This window comes from Trachurus japonicus, chromosome 17 (assembly GCF_045865225.1).
Source record: "Trachurus japonicus isolate A0001 chromosome 17, Traja_1.0".
Classification (NCBI taxonomy): Eukaryota; Metazoa; Chordata; class Actinopteri; order Carangiformes; family Carangidae; genus Trachurus; species Trachurus japonicus.
Genome location: NC_140923.1, coordinates 9245738 through 9263291, shown reverse-complemented (window position 1 = coordinate 9263291; position 17554 = coordinate 9245738). Strand labels below are relative to the sequence as shown.

Below are 17554 nucleotides of genomic sequence, written 5' to 3'. Positions count from 1 at the left end.
TGTTCTGAGCCACAAAGAGAGAAAATGTGAGCTGGAGGAGGTTAATAAAATGATGGATGAAAACAGTGAAAGTGGAAGAAAAGGAGGAACGGGTGGAGAAATTGAGGTTCCATTACAAACCCCCCCTCTGCCGCTGTCTGGGAAAATAAAGAAGCGCTGACTCAACAGAGACCTTTTCCAATCGCCCCCCCCCCCCCCCCCCTCCTCTCCATCCTCTCCTCTCCACCTACACACACTCTCAGAATGTGAAATACACTTTTCACTATATACCATCATCGTCTTCCACCCAAAATAATATATAAAGTGTTCTGGGTTGGAGCTGGCAAACATCCCTCTGCTTCAAACACTGAATTCATCTGTGGAGACTCAGTGCTGCTGTTTGCAGAGCAGCGCTGTGTCACAACCAGGAAGTAGCGTAAAGAGGCTGCAGTTCAATTATATATAGAGATATACTTTTGTTTTTTTTCCCCTTTTTTTAATGAGAACATTATTATTATTATGATGCCATGCATATTTGAGTTATTGTATTGAAATATAGGGTAATACCTACTGTATATGAGTAGCACAAAGCCATTGTTTTTATTGCAGAAAAGAGCACCAAGAATAATGTACAATGTTGTTTTCAACGTTGTTTGCAAAGTCAGGGCTGTTGAAAGTCAGAGAGTTGGCCGAACTGGGGACGTTGTTGGTTGTGCACAGAATAAAAAGTGGACTTTTGGAGTTTCACAGGATGACAATCACAGAGGAAAATCTAATTTCAAACACTAAATTGCAAAATCGAATGTGTATTTCTGTGGTGGGTGTCAAAATATGGAAGAGAAAAAAGAAAAAGCTGAGCAAATATTTCTCAGTTTTAAGAGGACATATAAGCAAAAAATAGTGAAATTATGTAAAAACATGTAATGAAAAAGACTAGTTATGGATTTTTGATTTGTGTTTTGTTCAGCATCTCATCTGATGTAAGTGTCTTCTTGTTGTTTCTGTGTTATAAGAAAGGAGCAGGTATCATACGTTCTCCTCATCCTGCTGGAATGAACAAATAAAATGAATGAATGAAAATGAAATTTTAGTTTTGCACTCATCAAAAAAACTGAAACAGAAACAGAAACAGAAACAGAAACAGAAACAGCCTCTGAGGAGCAGGTGGAGGATTCATGACAGAACGACTGTGATACGTACGAGCTCCTTGAAAAGAGAAGAAACAGTTTGAAGCTGGAGCAGAACAAGAGGCTCCTCCAGATAAAACAGGAGAACATGTTCAGAGTGTGTTTGCCTGTGTGTGTTTAACTGTGTGTGTTTCAGAGGGCTCTCCGTTCAGCTGGTGGTTGTGTAGTTGTGTAACTGTGTGTGTGTCTGTGTGTGTGTTTCAGAGGGCTCTCCGTTCAGCTGGTGGTTGTGTAGTTGTGTAACTGTGTGTGTGTCTGTGTGTGTGTTTCAGAGGGCTCTCCGTTCAGCTGGTGGTTGTGTAGTTGTGTAACTGTGTGTGTGTCTGTGTGTGTGTTTCAGAGGGCTCTCCGTTCAGCTGGTGGCTGGGTGGTCCTGGTCCTGGTCCCGGTCGGGTCCAGACCTACTGGGGCGGAGCTCAGCCGGGCAGTCAGCAGTGTGCCTGTGGTCTGCAGGGCGACTGCCTGGACCCACAACACTACTGCAACTGTGACGCCGACCGCCTCGACTGGTACTGACCTCTATTTACTACACACACACACACACATAGGGATGTCACGATTACTTGTTTTCACAATTTATCGCGGTATTAAACACCACAATTAGGCCTTGTCCACACGAACACGGGTATTTTTGAAACCAAACTTTTATGGACCCCGGTTAAAAAAAAAATTGCGTCCACACCACCGGTGTGATAAAAAATAACTCCGTCCACATGAAACCGCAAATACGTCTCAAACAATGTCATGTGCATTCCAAAGCAGTAGGTGGTGATATCACTCCTAACAGGAAGCAGCTGTAACTTGTACAGAGAGAGTGGAGGCTCAAACAGCTCAAACTGACCGGCACCGCGAGTCCGCGCTACTAACACACCCCGCTGTAATCTCTTGTTTATGACAGATACGAAAATACACAGATACACACATCGTAACGATAATCCATCGATCCACTGATTGATTCTGAAAGGCTTCATTTAAAACAAATGTTCAGGACGGGAGGAAGCAAAACAGTGGGGAAGTGACCGCAGTTTACTATTTGATAAAAGCCTGTTTACTCCACATCAGCATTATGTTTACATATGGTGACCACGCGGTTTTGTATTAGTGTCGCATGTTTAGTGATTATTGATATTCACAGTAGCATCTGAGTGGTCAGCGCATGGTCAGCGTCGAGAACTTGACGTGCTAGCAACAGTAACTAAGGGGGGGGCGGGGCTCAGTTTTCCTGTCCACTCATGAAGCTGAAACCGGAGTTTTAGAAACAGTTCACCCTGGACTCTGGTTACAAAAAACTCCGGTTTCAGGAGCCGACGACTGCGGTTACATGTGGATGAAAGAACAAACCATGTAGAGAAACACACGGTTTCAAGAATACCCGGGTTCGTGTGGACGGGGCCTTAATTGATTGTAAAGATTCCTAAATACCGTCACTTTCCGAAAAAGATGATGTTGGAACCGTATCCGCAGATGTGCACCAAAGTAAAGGTACAGTACACAGATACTGGTCCAATAAGTAACACTGAATTGGAAGGAATTTAAATGTTAGCGTGTCATTTGTATTGTAAAAAAAATATTAAAATAAACTTAAACATTTGGTATAGATGACAATTAATGAGTTAAATATTTCAAACACTTCCCCCGGGGGATTAAAAACTGGTCCTATATTAAGAGATTAGTAATGTAATTATATTTTGACTATATTTGATTTTACACATTCATAGTATTGTGAAATTTATTGATGCATAATAATCGTAGTAACCGTAATACCGTGATTAGTAGAAAATCTATAATCTTGACATCCCTACACACACACAGACACACACATGAACGCTGGTCTAATGCATGAGCTGCTGCTGCTTCCTGGTTTAGTTTCCCCAGCAGGTGATTTCCACTGATGAGAAGCTGCTCATCAGTGGGGTGGGGGTTTGTTTGGATTTGGTTGATTTAAATAATGATGCAGCATCAGCAGAGCAGAGGAGCGTCCTCTAACTCTCTTCATGCTCAAATCCAGCTGCAGCGTATAAATGAATAAATGAAAGTGTAATTGTCAAGTGGGAGGGTTTTGGACCAGAGTGTGGAGCCGGACTCGGGGGTGCAAGTAATGAAAAGAGTTTATTAACAAAAAATGGTTAGTCCAAAAGTACAAACGAAAAACAACCACCAACTGAGGGGCGAGAACTGAAAAGGTGGTGGCGGCAGGGGACGAGCTGACCCAAGGCACGGTGGACTCCAAAACGTGGCTGTCTGAAAACAGGGAAACAAAAACGGAGGAATTACTAAATAGTGCTGGCAGGACAGGCAAGACTTACTGAATGAGTGGTGACTACCGCATGGAACGGAATAATCTGGCAGCTGGGTGCACTGGCGAAGGAGCTTTTGAGGAGCTTGATGAAGGTGGAATTGGATGCAGGTGTGCAACCTGGAAGTGGGTCAGCTCCGCCCCCTGTCACCACACACCTAAACGGAGGGAAGAAAAAAAAAGAGAAACACAAGCACAGGCCAACACAAAATCCAAATCAAAACCAAAACCATGACAGTACCCCCCCCCTCAACGGACGCCACCTGGCGGCCCACCAGGTTTCCCAGGGCAACGTCGATAAAAGTCCCGAAGGAGAGTCTTGTCCAAAATAAGAGCCCCGCTCACCCATGACCGGTCCTCAGGGCCGTACCCCTCCCAGTCCACGAGATATTGGAAACCACGGCCCCGGCGACGGACATCCAGCAACTGGCGGACCGTGTGTGCAGGGTGCCCATCAATGATACGGGCGGGAGGGGGGGGGTCGGCCGGAGGGCTAAGTGGACTCAGAGCAACGGGCTTCAGAAGAGAGACATGGAAGGCAGGATGGATCTTGAGAGCAGGAGGCAACTTAAGTTTGACCACAGAGGGGTTAATGATCTTGTCAATAGGATATGGACCAATGTACCTGGGGGCGAGTTTCCTGGACTCCACTTGCAGCGGTAAATCTCTAGCTGACAGCCATACCTGTTGACCCACTTGATACTCTGGGGCTGGAGTCCTATGGCGGTCGGCGATGCGGCGATTACGTTCCGTGGTCCGTATGATGGCAGCCCGGGCCTCCTGCCAGACCCGACGGGCACGTCGAAGATGGGCCTGGACCGATGGCACAGCGATCTCAGTCTCTTGACTAGGAAAAAGAGGGGGTTGGAAACCCAGAGAAACCATGAACGGTGACATACCTGTGGCAGAATGGACCAGGGTGTTATGGGCATATTCCACCCATGTCAGATGGGTGGACCAGGAGGCTGGGCGTTGAGCTGCAACACACCTCAGGGATGCCTCCAAATCCTGATTGGCGCGCTCCGTCTGGCCGTTGGTCTGGGGGTGATACCCAGAAGAGAGACTGACAGAGGCCCCCAGCGCCTGGCAGAAAGCCCTCCACACCCGGGAGGTGAACTGGGGGCCCCGGTCTGAAACGATGTCTGAGGGGATCCCATGGAGGCGGAAAACGTGAATCACCAGCAGGTCAGCCGTATCCAATGCTGAGGGGAGCTGCTTCAGAGGAACAAAATGGACTGCCTTGGAGAAACGATCAACAATGGTTAAAATTACCGTATTACCCTCAGATGGTGGTAACCCTGTGACAAAGTCCACAGCAATGTGAGACCAGGGTCGTTGAGGACAGGTAAGGGACGCAGGAGGCCAGCTGGAGCTCGGTTGGAGGATTTGCTTCGGGCACAGACAGAGCAGGCAGCAACAAACTCCCTGGTGTCAGTGCTCATGGACGGCCACCAGAAGCGCTGTTGAAGGAGGGAAAGCGTCCGGTGATATCCCGGATGACACGCCACCTTGGAGGCGTGCCCCCATTGGAGCACAGGAGACCTCAGGGAGGAGGGAACAAAAAGGCGATCTGGTGGACAGGCATCAGGTGGTGGATGATCTTGGTGGGCCTCCTGGACCACCCTCTCGATCTCCCACCTGGCTGCTCCAACCACACAGGTGGGCGGAAGGATCCTCTCAGCCGGAGTCTCCTCAACCACCGGTGCGAACTGGCGTGACAGGGCATCAGGCTTTGCATTTCGGGACCCAGGGCGGTAGGTGAGGGTGAAGTGGAACCTTCCCAGGAACAGAGCCCACCGGGCCTGACGACTATTGAGCCTACGTGCAGAATGAAGATAAGCCAAGTTCTTATGGTCAGTCCAAACTATGAAAGGATGTACTGCACCTTCCAACCAATGTCTCCACTCCTGCAGGGCCAGCACAACTGCAAGAAGCTCCCTGTTCCCCACATCATAATTCTTCTCTGCAGGTGTCAGACGACGTGAGAAGAACGCACAGGGGTGGAGCCTCTGATCCTCAGGAGAGCGTTGGGAGAGAATGGCCCCAACTCCTGTGTCGGAGGCATCAGCTTCCACGATGAACTGCAAATCTGGGTCTGGATGAATGAGCACAGGAGCAGTGGAGAACATAGTCTTTAAAACATCAAATGCCTCCTGAGCACTAGGAGTCCACAAAAAGGGACGCTTAACTGAGGTGAGTTGAGTTAATGGTATTGCAATCCTACTGTAGTTCCTGATGAACCTCCTGTAAAAATTTGCAAAACCCAAAAACCTTTGGAGCTGTTTTCGGGTCTCTGGAGTTGGCCAGTCCAAAACAGCCTGAATCTTAGTCGGATCGGGTTCCAACTGGCCCTGCCCAACCACATACCCCAGAAACCCAACAGAGGGAGCATGAAACTGGCATTTTTCAGCTTTCACAAACAGTTTGTTTTCTAAAAGTCTCTGGAGAACTGCCCGGACATGACTGACATGCTCCTGCTCACTCTGGGAGAAAATCAAAATGTCATCAATGTAAACAAAAACAAATTTATCAAGCATATCCCGAAGAACATCGTTCATGAGAGCTTGAAAAACTGCGGGCGCATTCGTTAAGCCGAATGGCATTACCTGGTACTCAAAGTGTCCTAAATGAGTGTTAAAGGCAGTCTTCCATTCATCTCCCTTCTTAATCCTTACCAGGTGGTAGGCATTCCGGAGGTCCAGTTTCGTGAACAGGACGGCATCACGCAGGGGAGAGAAAGCAGAGTCAATCAGAGGTAATGGGTACTTGTTTTTAACAGTTATGTCATTCAAACCTCTGTAGTCGATGCAGGGTCGAAGTGACCCGTCCTTCTTTGCCACAAAAAAGAACCCTGCACCGACTGGAGAAGACGAGGGCCGGATGAGACCCGCTGCCAGAGAGTCATGAATATAGGTCTCCATGGCCTCTCTCTCTGGTCTGGAGATATTGTAGAGCTTCTTGGTCGGAAGGGGGGCGCCTGGCAGCAACTCAATAGCACAATCATAGGGTCTGGGGGGGGTAAGGACAGGGCCCTATCCTTACTGAAAACAAAACTTAAATCATGATAGGCACTAGGCACCACTGATAAGTCAATGTCCTCCATGGGACTAGGAACCTCAGCTACACTAGCTGGAATAGCAGACTTCAAACAATGAAGGTGACAAAACCTACTCCATGACGTGACAGAAATAGTGGACCAGTCTATAGTGGGGTTATGGAGCCTTAACCACGGTAACCCCAATACCACAGGCGTGGAGGGAGCAGACATGACATGAAATACCACCTCCTCTGTGTGGTTGCCTGACAGTACAAGGGTAATGGGAACAGTGGTATGAGTTACAGAGGAGATCAAGCGGCCATCTAAAGCTAGAACTGACTTGGGTTGGGGTAATTTCACTAGAGGGATGTTGTGTGTGGAAACCAAACCCTCATCCATAAAATTATCATCTGCCCCAGAATCAACTAAAACCTCCACAGAAAGCGAATCTAATGACCGGAGTAGGGTACCTTTAAGCAGAAGACGACTGGTGTGGAGAGGGGATTGAGTCGTGCGGCTCACCAGCGCCCCCCGACCGGTTGGTGAGCCAGCTCTTTTGGCCGGGTAGGGCAGGTTGCCAGATGATGTCCCTCTTGCCCGCAGTAGAGGCACAGACCCAGCTGAAACCGACGCTGTCTCTCTGCTGGTAGCAATCCAGAGCGTCCCAACTGCATAGGCTCCACTGAAGAGTTGGGTGGTGTGGCTTCTCCAGGTGGCTTGCCGGGAACCCTGGCTGTAGACTCCGGAACCACCGGCTGGAGACGATGGCGAAGGCTGGAAGAGTCGGAAACCACCCTCTGCCTCTCAGACCTCTCCCTGCGTCTCTCCCTCAGTCTGTTATCTAATCTAATGGCTAAACTAATAAGTTCCTCTAAGGAACTGGTCTCGTCCCGGACCGCTAACTCATCCTTGATTTCATCAGATAACCCCTTTAAATATATACCTTGGAGCGCCACCTCATTCCACCCACTCTCCCCAGCTAGGATGCGAAAATTCAGAGAATACTGGGATACTGACTCTCTGCCTTGTTTAAGAGATATTAACTGGCTGACTGCCTCCTTGCCTCTCACTGGGTGGTCAAACACTCTCCGCATCTCTTCTGTAAAACTTTCAAAGTCTGAGCACAAGAAAGGGTTGTTCTCTGACATAGCTAGGGTCCATGCTGCAGCTTTATCAGAACACAGACTCATTATAAATGCGACCCGGGACCGATCTGTAGCATAGGTACTAGGCTGTTGGCTGAACACTAAATTACACTGGTGCAAAAAAGTAGCACATGTCCCTAAATCTCCTGTGTACCTGTTGGGGATGGGGATGTAAGGCTCTCGAGGCTGAGGAGGCAGGGTGGCCCCGAACCTGGGGGATGCGGCCCTGGTGCCGGCCGCAGCTGGCGCATCAGATGGCGAACCCAGTCCATGGGCAGCTCCAGCGAGGTTCGAGACTTGCGCTGCCACGTTGTCCAAACGTCCGCCGATCTCCGCCACGTTCGTGGTTAATCGTTGTAGAGTCTCAATTATGTGAGCAAACGCCGACTCATGCTGTCCGAGCAAAACACCATGAGCTGTTATCGCCTTGTTGAAGCGGTCCGACTCCTCTTGGTCCATCTTGGCCAGATTATTCTGTCAAGTGGGAGGGTTTTGGACCAGAGTGTGGAGCCGGACTCGGGGGTGCAAGTAATGAAAAGAGTTTATTAACAAAAAATGGTTAGTCCAAAAGTACAAACGAAAAACAACCACCAACTGAGGGGCGAGAACTGAAAAGGTGGTGGCGGCAGGGGACGAGCTGACCCAAGGCACGGTGGACTCCAAAACGTGGCTGTCTGAAAACAGGGAAACAAAAACGGAGGAATTACTAAATAGTGCTGGCAGGACAGGCAAGACTTACTGAATGAGTGGTGACTACCGCATGGAACGGAATAATCTGGCAGCTGGGTGCACTGGCGAAGGAGCTTTTGAGGAGCTTGATGAAGGTGGAATTGGATGCAGGTGTGCAACCTGGAAGTGGGTCAGCTCCGCCCCCTGTCACCACACACCTAAACGGAGGGAAGAAAAAAAAAGAGAAACACAAGCACAGGCCAACACAAAATCCAAATCAAAACCAAAACCATGACAGTAATGCCTATAATGATACTTCTTGGGCAGTCGGGCTTAACAGTTACAGTATACAGACACAAGTAGAGATAGATTTAAATGTCTTCCTCTCTCTCTTTCTCTCCTCCTCCTTTTTCTTCCTCCTCCTCTTACTCTGATTCTTTCTCTCTCCTCCTTCTCCTTTTACCTCTTTCTGTCCTTCACCTTCTTCACTTTTTGCCTTTTTCCTCTTCATCTTCTTTGTACCTTGTCCTCCATCTTCATCTCTATCTCCTCCCCCTGCAGGACAGAGGACTGGGGCCTCCTCACCCATAAGGAGCACCTCCCCGTCAGGTCTCTGGTGCTGGGCGACGTGCAGCGGTCGGGGTCCGAGGCGGCTTACAGGGTGGGGCCGCTGCGTTGTCACGGAGACAGTAAGTCCCGAAGTCTCCGTCCGGTTGCCTGGTTACACGACGTGAACCAGGAAATAAATCTCTCCACACAGAGAAAAATAGAAATACGGAAATGTATTCAAAAGGGTCCAAACCCTTGTGGCTCCAGGCCTTTAACCTTTTTGTACCATTGGTGCCGCTACATTTTTGTACCTTTTCAAAATGTACCAGTTTAAGTACTTAAGTACAGTAGTAGTACGCACCTGCACAATTGTACTTGTACAATATTTACTTGTACTACTTGTACTTGTACATATATACCATGGGGGTATATATGTAACCGGTGTGTGTGTTTGCTCTGCGACCTGCCCTGAGCGATGCTAACCGCTTCACCAAGACCTTCTCCTTACTGCTACCTCGTGACTGGGGCACCTGCAGACCTCCATTACATATATTTACCAAATAATTACTAATAATAATAATAATAATAATTACTAATTATTAATGTTTAATTATTTAAACATTAATAATGTTTAATTATTATTATTAATGTTTAATTATCATCCCTACTTTCCTACTTAAGCTACTATTTTTTTCTAACACACTGTCTCTGATAATGTACCTTTAGGGGGTAAATACGTGTACCTTAGGAGTACATATATGTACCTTTTGCCATTCTGGAACATTTATGTGCCTTTTCTACCCCCAAAAGGTACACATAGGTACTCTAGAGTACAATAACTGGCCCTATAGGCTACAGTAGGACAGAACTGTACCTTTAAGTACAGAAATGTCCCCCTTCTGTTCCCCTATTTTTCTCTGTGCATCACCTCAAACTGACGTTCTTATTATTATTTATTCAACCTTTCAAGCTACACATGTTCGATAATAACAACTCATTATTTGTGTGCGGCGCCGTTGTTGTTACGGAGACGCAGGATTATGTTTAATATTTTATTCCACCTGCCAATTATGTGATGAATGAATCCCTCTGGGCGCTGCACCTCAAGCAGAGCGGCGGCTGACGCATATTTCCTTTTAAGCTTCCACACTCTTAGCGCCTGTGTCTCATTAAAAAGCATTACAAGGTAAATCAAAGTAGCATGCTGCTTTTCCTTCTTTCAATTAATTGTAATTACAGTCAATTATATCCACTCACAGCATATAGATAAATAAATATTTGTCATGATTAATCAGACCAGACCGTGGAACAGAAATCACACCCTTGTGCGAGCTCATTAGTCGAACACGTCGGCTCATTTGTTTTATCGCCTGATTTCCATTTTTCATCCATTTTTCTGTGTGTTTGTTTTTTTTTATTTCCAGAGAACTTCTGGAACGCTGCGTCCTTCGACAAAGAGACGTCGTACCTCCACTTCCCCACCTTCCACGGGGAACTGAGCGCCGACATCTCCTTCCTGTTCAAGACCACGGCCTCGTCCGGCGTCTTCCTGGAGAACCTGGGCATCAAAGACTTCATCCGCATCGAGCTGAGCTGTGAGTTCTCCTCTGGAATCAAAATATTTAAAGGGATAGTTCAACATTTTGGCAAAGTGGCCCATTACCATAATCCCTATAGTCATAGCAGTAGGTTTGTTACCTTTAATTGTCGGTGCAAGCTGTTTTTAGAACGGCGGAGCAGAGCGGTGAGCTGCTCAGAGCTACGCTACGGAGGCTCATTATGGGATTTCTTGGTTTCCCTCATCAAACTCATCAAATACACAATCCAACAACTCCACAACGCTCTGGTGGACAAGATGTGAGCTGCACATTCACCACGCTATGAGATAATAACACAACGTTACCACACAGAGTTGTTGTAGAGGGAAATACAGAGACTGTTGATGAAAAACTGTCCCTGAAGGCAACGTGCATCAGCGGTTTAGCATGAATTTCCCTCTAAAACAACTCTGTGTGGTAACGTTGTGTTATTATCTCATAGCGTGGTGAATGTGCAGCTCACAACTTGTCCACCAGAGCGTTGTGGAGTTGTTGGATTGTGTATTTGATGAGTTTGATGTTTGTCAAATATGACGTCAGTGACCACACTGACTCTGAAGGAGCTGCTCCAAACCATCGTTGTAATATCTGCCTTTAAAAACCCACTGTGGGTCGACTTCTAGTGTGAATGGGTGAATGTGACTGGTCGTTTAAAGCCCTTATATATATACAGTAGAGTGTAAGTGAGATGATATGTTGACTAACTTATATATAAATCAACATGTAATCCCTCATATGTTGAAGTGAAACAGGGAAATTGAGTGTGTTGTTGCCTTTGGAGGAAACAAACATCCACTTTTCTTCGCTCCAGGTTTCTGTTTTCATTAGCAGAGCGGTACTTCCAGTCTCTCTGTGGCTCACAGTCTGGTCCCACCTGCCGTGCATCTGGGTCTCTCATCTGTAATACGACGGCAATAACCAACAGAGAGAGAGTTCATCTACTCTATGGCTTCCTTCCTCTCCACTTCTTCTTGTTGTTGTACATTTTTTACAGCCTCTCCTTTGCCGTGGTGTCGTTTTAAAACAGAGCTTAAATAACTCCCCGGGGTTGTTCTGCTGCACCTAGGGATGTCACGATTATACATTTTCTTGGTACGATTATTGTCAGAGAAATAATCACGGTATTACGATTATCACGATTATTCTGCATTAATTAATTTCACAACACTATGAATGTGTAAAATCAAATATAGTCAAAATATAACTACATTACTCATTGTTTACACAAAATATTTCAAGTATCTATTAATATATGACCAATTCTTAATCCCCCAGGTCATCTATACCAAATGTTTCCGTTTATTTTAATCATTTTTTGTTTTGTTTTGCTTTTTTTTAATTAAAAATGACACGCTAACATTTAAATTCCTTAGGTTACGTTAGATAAATGGACCAGTATCTGAGCATTTACCTTTATTTTGGCGCACATCTGCCAATACGGTTCCAGCATAATCTTTTTTGGGAAGTGACGGTATTTAGGAATCTTTACGATTAAATAATTGTGGCGTTTAATACCACGATTAATTGTGAAAACAAGTAATTGTGACATCCCTAGCTGCACCTTATTGTCAGGACGGTGATGCAGCGAGGAGTGAGTCTCTCTGAGCAGACCTGCTGTTGTTGCTGTTGTGGTGGTGTTTAGGGAAACCTGTGGGGTCTGGAGTCAGTTATTAGAGGAAGTAGCTGCTGCTGCTCGGAGCTCGACGAGCCTCATTCAGTTCAGTCTGAGTTCAGTTTGATGTTTTTTTCTGCTGCATTTTGTATTTTCCTGTAGATGGGATTTCAGGGGACAAGCAGTGAATCTAATACAGGGACACAGCAGCAGCAACAGCCTCGGTCCTCGGGGGAAATCATTGTCACTGTGGTTTGTTCCGCTGCCGTTACCGCTGCCACTACCGCTGCTGCTGCTGCTGCTGCTGCTGCTGCTGCTGCTGCTGCTGCTGCTCGGCCGCCGCCGCCTCACATCGCTCTGTAGCCGAGGCCAGAGAACAGAACAGCTTCTAAATGAAGTTACCGCAGGAAGGAAGCCGGGATATTGTTTCATCTTCTCCCATAGTCGTACATCTTCTCTCTTTCAAAACACGATGAAGGATGAGGGTTCGTTTCGGAAACACAGATACTTTTCCGAGATCCGCGGCTTTTTGTTGGAATGAAAACAAAAGAGGGGATTTTTTTTGAGAACAGAGCAGAAAGGTGTGAGACGTGTGTGAAGAAGTGTTGTTCAGTTCAGTGCAGCTCCTGCTCGGTTTAGTTGTTATTACCCATCATGCTCTGTAGCTACATGGATCACACCTGCAGCTCCCCGGAGAACTCCAGGAAGGAAATGAACTACAGAAAGAACAACTGTAAAAACCTGGATAGCTCAACTCAGCTGTGCTTGTGGCAAACTGGATCAATTTTTCATAGCTAATGTGAGAGAACAGATGAGGGGCCAGTTGTTGTTGTTTAAAGAGGAACTTTGCAGGATTTTCACCTTAACTATGCAACATTTTTACCTTAATTAAACAGCTTTGGAGTAATTGTGATGGTTAAATAAAAGTCTTGTGACTAGTTCCAGGGAGAATGGAGCGTCTCTTGACTGAAAACCAACCTGGTAAGATCAGAGCCTCCGACCCGGTGTCCCAGCACCGTGACACAAACGCGCCCCACAACCCATAATCTCTTGTTTATGACAGTATGACAGATTAAACTACACAAATCTACACATCCTAACATCATATATGATATATAACATATATAACATTGCTCCATGGCTTGATTTCTCGCCAGCTTCGTTAAAAACAAATGCACATGGCTGAGAGGAGGGTTAGCAACACAGAGGAAAAGAGACCAGACTCGCATAGTTCCCCTTTAAATAGCAAATACACCCGAGCTCATCTGAGAGAGGACATGAAGGTGTGGTCAGGTGCATCGTCGACACGCTCAGGAAAAAGACCGACCTATAAAAACCTGGTCTTGTTCAGGCTCAGAGGTCAATGGAGGGGTCACAGTGCAGACTCAGGCTGATGGCAGGTGGAAAAAAAAGGTTTATTGCAACTAAAGAAGCAGTGGAAAAAAAACTCAATCGGGGGAACTGCGGTCGGTCCTTGACGGAGACGAGGCGAGAGGCGGCTGGAGGTGCAGGTGATCTGCTGGTCGGTCGGTAAGGAACTGGGGAGGAGTGGGAGTGACAGGGCCGCCCCTGCCTACACGCAGATCACGCACAGTGCGTAGGGCCCCGCGATCCAATAGGGGCCCCGTTTTGCACAAAGGATGCGCATATGCACAGCCGTGGTGCGCTACTAGATCAGCTGTCAGCGCCAGGCAGGAGAAGAGACCTGACACCGCACGCGCCGTCACGCGTCGATCTGACCAATCACTGGTCAGATGCTGCAGGCACTTGTCAAGCAGCTGCAGGTGAAGACGTGATCAGGCACGAGCAAGAGGGGGGGGGGGGGGGCAAAACAAGAGTAAACTCGTGCTTCTCTCGAAGGTGGACATTTGTTGAAGTTAGTGCTGCTGGGCCGTATTAACGGCGCCGTTAATGTCCGTTAACGCTGCTAATGGTGTTAATGCCAGCACTAGTAAAAATGTAAAACTTTGTGGCATAAGCACTAATCCTCCATGCTCAGCACAGCTGCTGCTGCTGCAGGTAGGAGGAGATGCTGCTAGCCTCCAGTAGATGTGGACTGTGGTCTGGAGATGAAGTCATTTTCCAGCGGCCCTTACCATTTATTAAATGTCTTGTTAACACCTTTGTCTGCATATGCATTCACCTCTGTTGAAAGGCTGTGGTAAATTTATCAGTTGTTGGTCGTATTTTCGGCTAAACTTTATAATCTATTTTATCTCCACACAAGGATCTGTTGGTGAATTTAATCTATGACAGGCAGCTTTGGAGGAGATATTAGAGATAAATATTGATAGAAATGAGTGTATTTGATACTTTGGTTGACAGAAGGAACTAAATTTGAATGTAGCTACATTTTGAAATATCAGTCTCTTTGGTACTGAATTAGTATGTTTTATTAGGATTGTAGTTGTAGCCTATATAATAATAATAATGATGATATGACAATAATAGTAATAATAGATAGCAATAGCAATAGTTTTTTTTTTATTAATATTAGTATAAGTGTAGAACTGCTAAACTGCCAGTATTAGTGGTTGTAGTTTGCATTATAACCGATTATAGGAGGGCCCGACAAAATGTTTTCGCTTAGGGCCCCATTTTGGTCAGGGACGGCCCTGGGGAGTGAAGAGTGATGAGGTGAAGGAGATATCAGGAAACTGAAAGGCAGGTCAGCCACGCCTCGGTCTGTGGAGACGAACACCAGCGACACACAAGGACAAAACACATAACAAGACGGAGAGTGTGGGTCTGAAGTCAGTGCTGCAGTACGTCTGTATGTTTGGACAATCACACTATGTTGATCTCTGAGCTGAAATGTCAGGGGACTGAAGCAGTTTCCAGCTGGTCGGTCGTTTCTAGAGTTGATTTTTCTACCAAACATATTGCTGTGATAAAAAAAACAAAAAACTATGTGAAATTTCATTTACTGTGACAAAAGATGTTTCCCTCTGCTCCCGCTTTAGCCCAGCAAATAAAGAAAATACTAAACTAGATTTGATGCTGGACGCGCGCACACACACACACACACACACAAAGACATTTAAGGTCGTCGTCACAGCAGCAGATTTTCTCTCTGACATCAGTGAATTTAGTTGCAGCAGCTGCAAAATAAACATATAAGTCCCTCTGTGGTGAACTTTGATCATGTAAATCTTTGCCACTGGACTGAACCGTCTTCACACGGCTACTGTTCAGACTGAGGAAGCAACAACAGAGTTTTTCCTCTTCTGTCCATTTTACCAGACACACAGAATAAACCACAAACACAACAAAGCTCATGTGCTAAGACATTTTAAAGACACTATTTTGTGTATTGTAAACCAGGATATGCGTTATAATATCCATCATGTTGGGTGAGTGTTTCAAGAGACGAGTTGGGAAGAAGTTTCTTTAAGGAAGTCATTTTCTCCTCCTGAAGGTCAGTTTTACTGGTTAATTAGATGATAAAACACACATCAGCCGTCACATTAAAACTGGTGACTGTTTCTTTTTCGCATCATGAGGCTGTGGAAAATAATTAAAAGTACAAATGAAGTTTCAAATCAAAATACTAATGAGAATCAGAACCATCTCTCTACAACAATAAAACCACTCACTTGTTTTAATATCATGGTTAACAGTGTATGAGGGAATAATCAGACTTGGATGAGTCCATCCAACCAGATATTTCTATTTTATCAATATCTTGTTCTCACTTAAAGGGATAGTTCACCAAAAAAATGAAATTCAGTCATTGTTGACTCACCCTAATGCTGATGAATACTAGTAGTAGTTTTTTATTCCTCAAAGTGCATCTGGAGACCCGGGAGGCCGAGAAACTTTATATGGTGTGTGCTCTCGCGTGAACATCAGAGCGCAATACAGGACTGTTGAGGCTGTAAAAATGTCCTAAATGACGTAGTTTCCAGTAAACTCTGGACTATCTCCCTTCAGGACACTTGGATTGCAGTGGACGAGCAGTGTGGAGGAATATTAAATGGTTGTTGTGTAGTTTTATGGACGTTTTTGTGTCTGGCCCTATTACTCTCATATAAAGTTTTGGTTGGACTAGGAACCCCCCTCCTGGGTCTCCAGATGCACTTTGAGGAATAAAAAACTACTCCGGAGTATTCATCAGCATGAGGGTGAGTCACTAATGACTGAATTTAATTTTTTTGCGAACTATTCCTTTAACATTTTTCCTCTGTCTGGTCTCTCTCCAGCCTCCACTCAGGTCCTCTTCTCCTTCGATGTGGGCAACGGGCCGCTGGAGGTCCGGGTGGACTCGGGCGTCCCGCTGAACGACAGCCGGTGGCATCGAGTCCGAGCCGAGCGCAACGTGAAGGAGGCGACGCTCCGATTGGACGAGCTTCCCGCCGCCACGCGGCCGGCGCCTGCTGACGGACACTTCCACCTGCAGCTCAACAGCCAGCTCTTCATAGGTGAGGAAGCAGTGTTGGAGGAAGCAGTGTTGTCCTCTGTATCGTCGCACACACACTCACTGCACTGCTGCATATATACATATATATATACACATATATATATATATATATATATACAGTACTCATAGGCGGCCTTACCTATGTTTCAACCGTTTCAATTGAAACGGGCCCCAGCCACCAGGGGGGCCCCCAGCTGCCAGCCACCAAGTAAAAGACAGTACAATAAGTCATAGGTTTCACCTTATCACACACACACAGGCCTACATCCACCACACACACAAACAGCTCTGTCCACCGTGCGGTCACACACTCGACTAGGGATGCAAACAATTAATCGACTATCGATTAATTGTCGATAAGAATTTAATCGATTAAATTAAATTACTTGCAATTAATCGTTCCTTTTCAATGGGAGTTTTACTGTGAAATGTAAACAAGCAAAGCCGACATAATGTATCAGATCTCTGTGTAAACGTGTGCAGCGCACTGCAGCACACAAGGGAGAGAGGGAGAGGAGGTGAAAAGAGACAACACTGTTACCTGTTGTAGTTAACTATTGTTAATTGTTGTCCTGTGTATGTATTTTATTGCTATTTCCATTATTAGCGTATGTTGTGTCACTGTTGTTTACTGTTGTCTTATGCTGCTGGCTGCACTACAAATTGCCCTCCGGGGACAATAAAGATCTCTTGACTTGACTTGACTTGACTATATGGGACTCAGGCTGTACCATCGCTAACACACAGACGACCGGTGAGTAACGAGTCAAAAAGCCGCCGACACGGAGCTGCCTGAGGAGTTAATGCAGCCTGAACGCAGCTCAAACCGACCCGGTGCCTCAGCACGGCGGACAAGCTTTGATAAACACACCGGATCCGCGCTGGTTTACAGTATCCTACCGTAGTTTAGCCGGTCGCTACCGGAGCTTAATTTAAAAAAAAAAAAAAAAGAAAAGAAAAAAAAAGCGCTCGTTGCGGTGCCGCGGAGAACAGCGCGTGTGTCCAAGCTGTGTTGGTTTATGTAACTTGAGGGGACAAATGAACCACATGTTTATTGTCATG

At 46.1% G+C, this 17554-nt stretch overlaps 1 protein-coding gene across 1 annotated transcript in view; it reads left to right on the top strand.

The window, feature by feature from the left end:
* LOC146970090 (contactin-associated protein-like 4) overlaps positions 1-17554 on the top strand; it is a 209853-nt gene that overhangs the window by 148730 nt on the left and 43569 nt on the right. Inside the window, exons 15-18 of the mRNA XM_085804603.1 lie at positions 1507-1675; positions 8875-9002; positions 10287-10457; positions 16275-16493. Of these exons, the coding sequence (XP_085660729.1) occupies positions 1507-1675; positions 8875-9002; positions 10287-10457; positions 16275-16493 (687 nt within the window). The remainder of the gene's footprint in view (positions 1-1506; positions 1676-8874; positions 9003-10286; positions 10458-16274; positions 16494-17554) is intronic.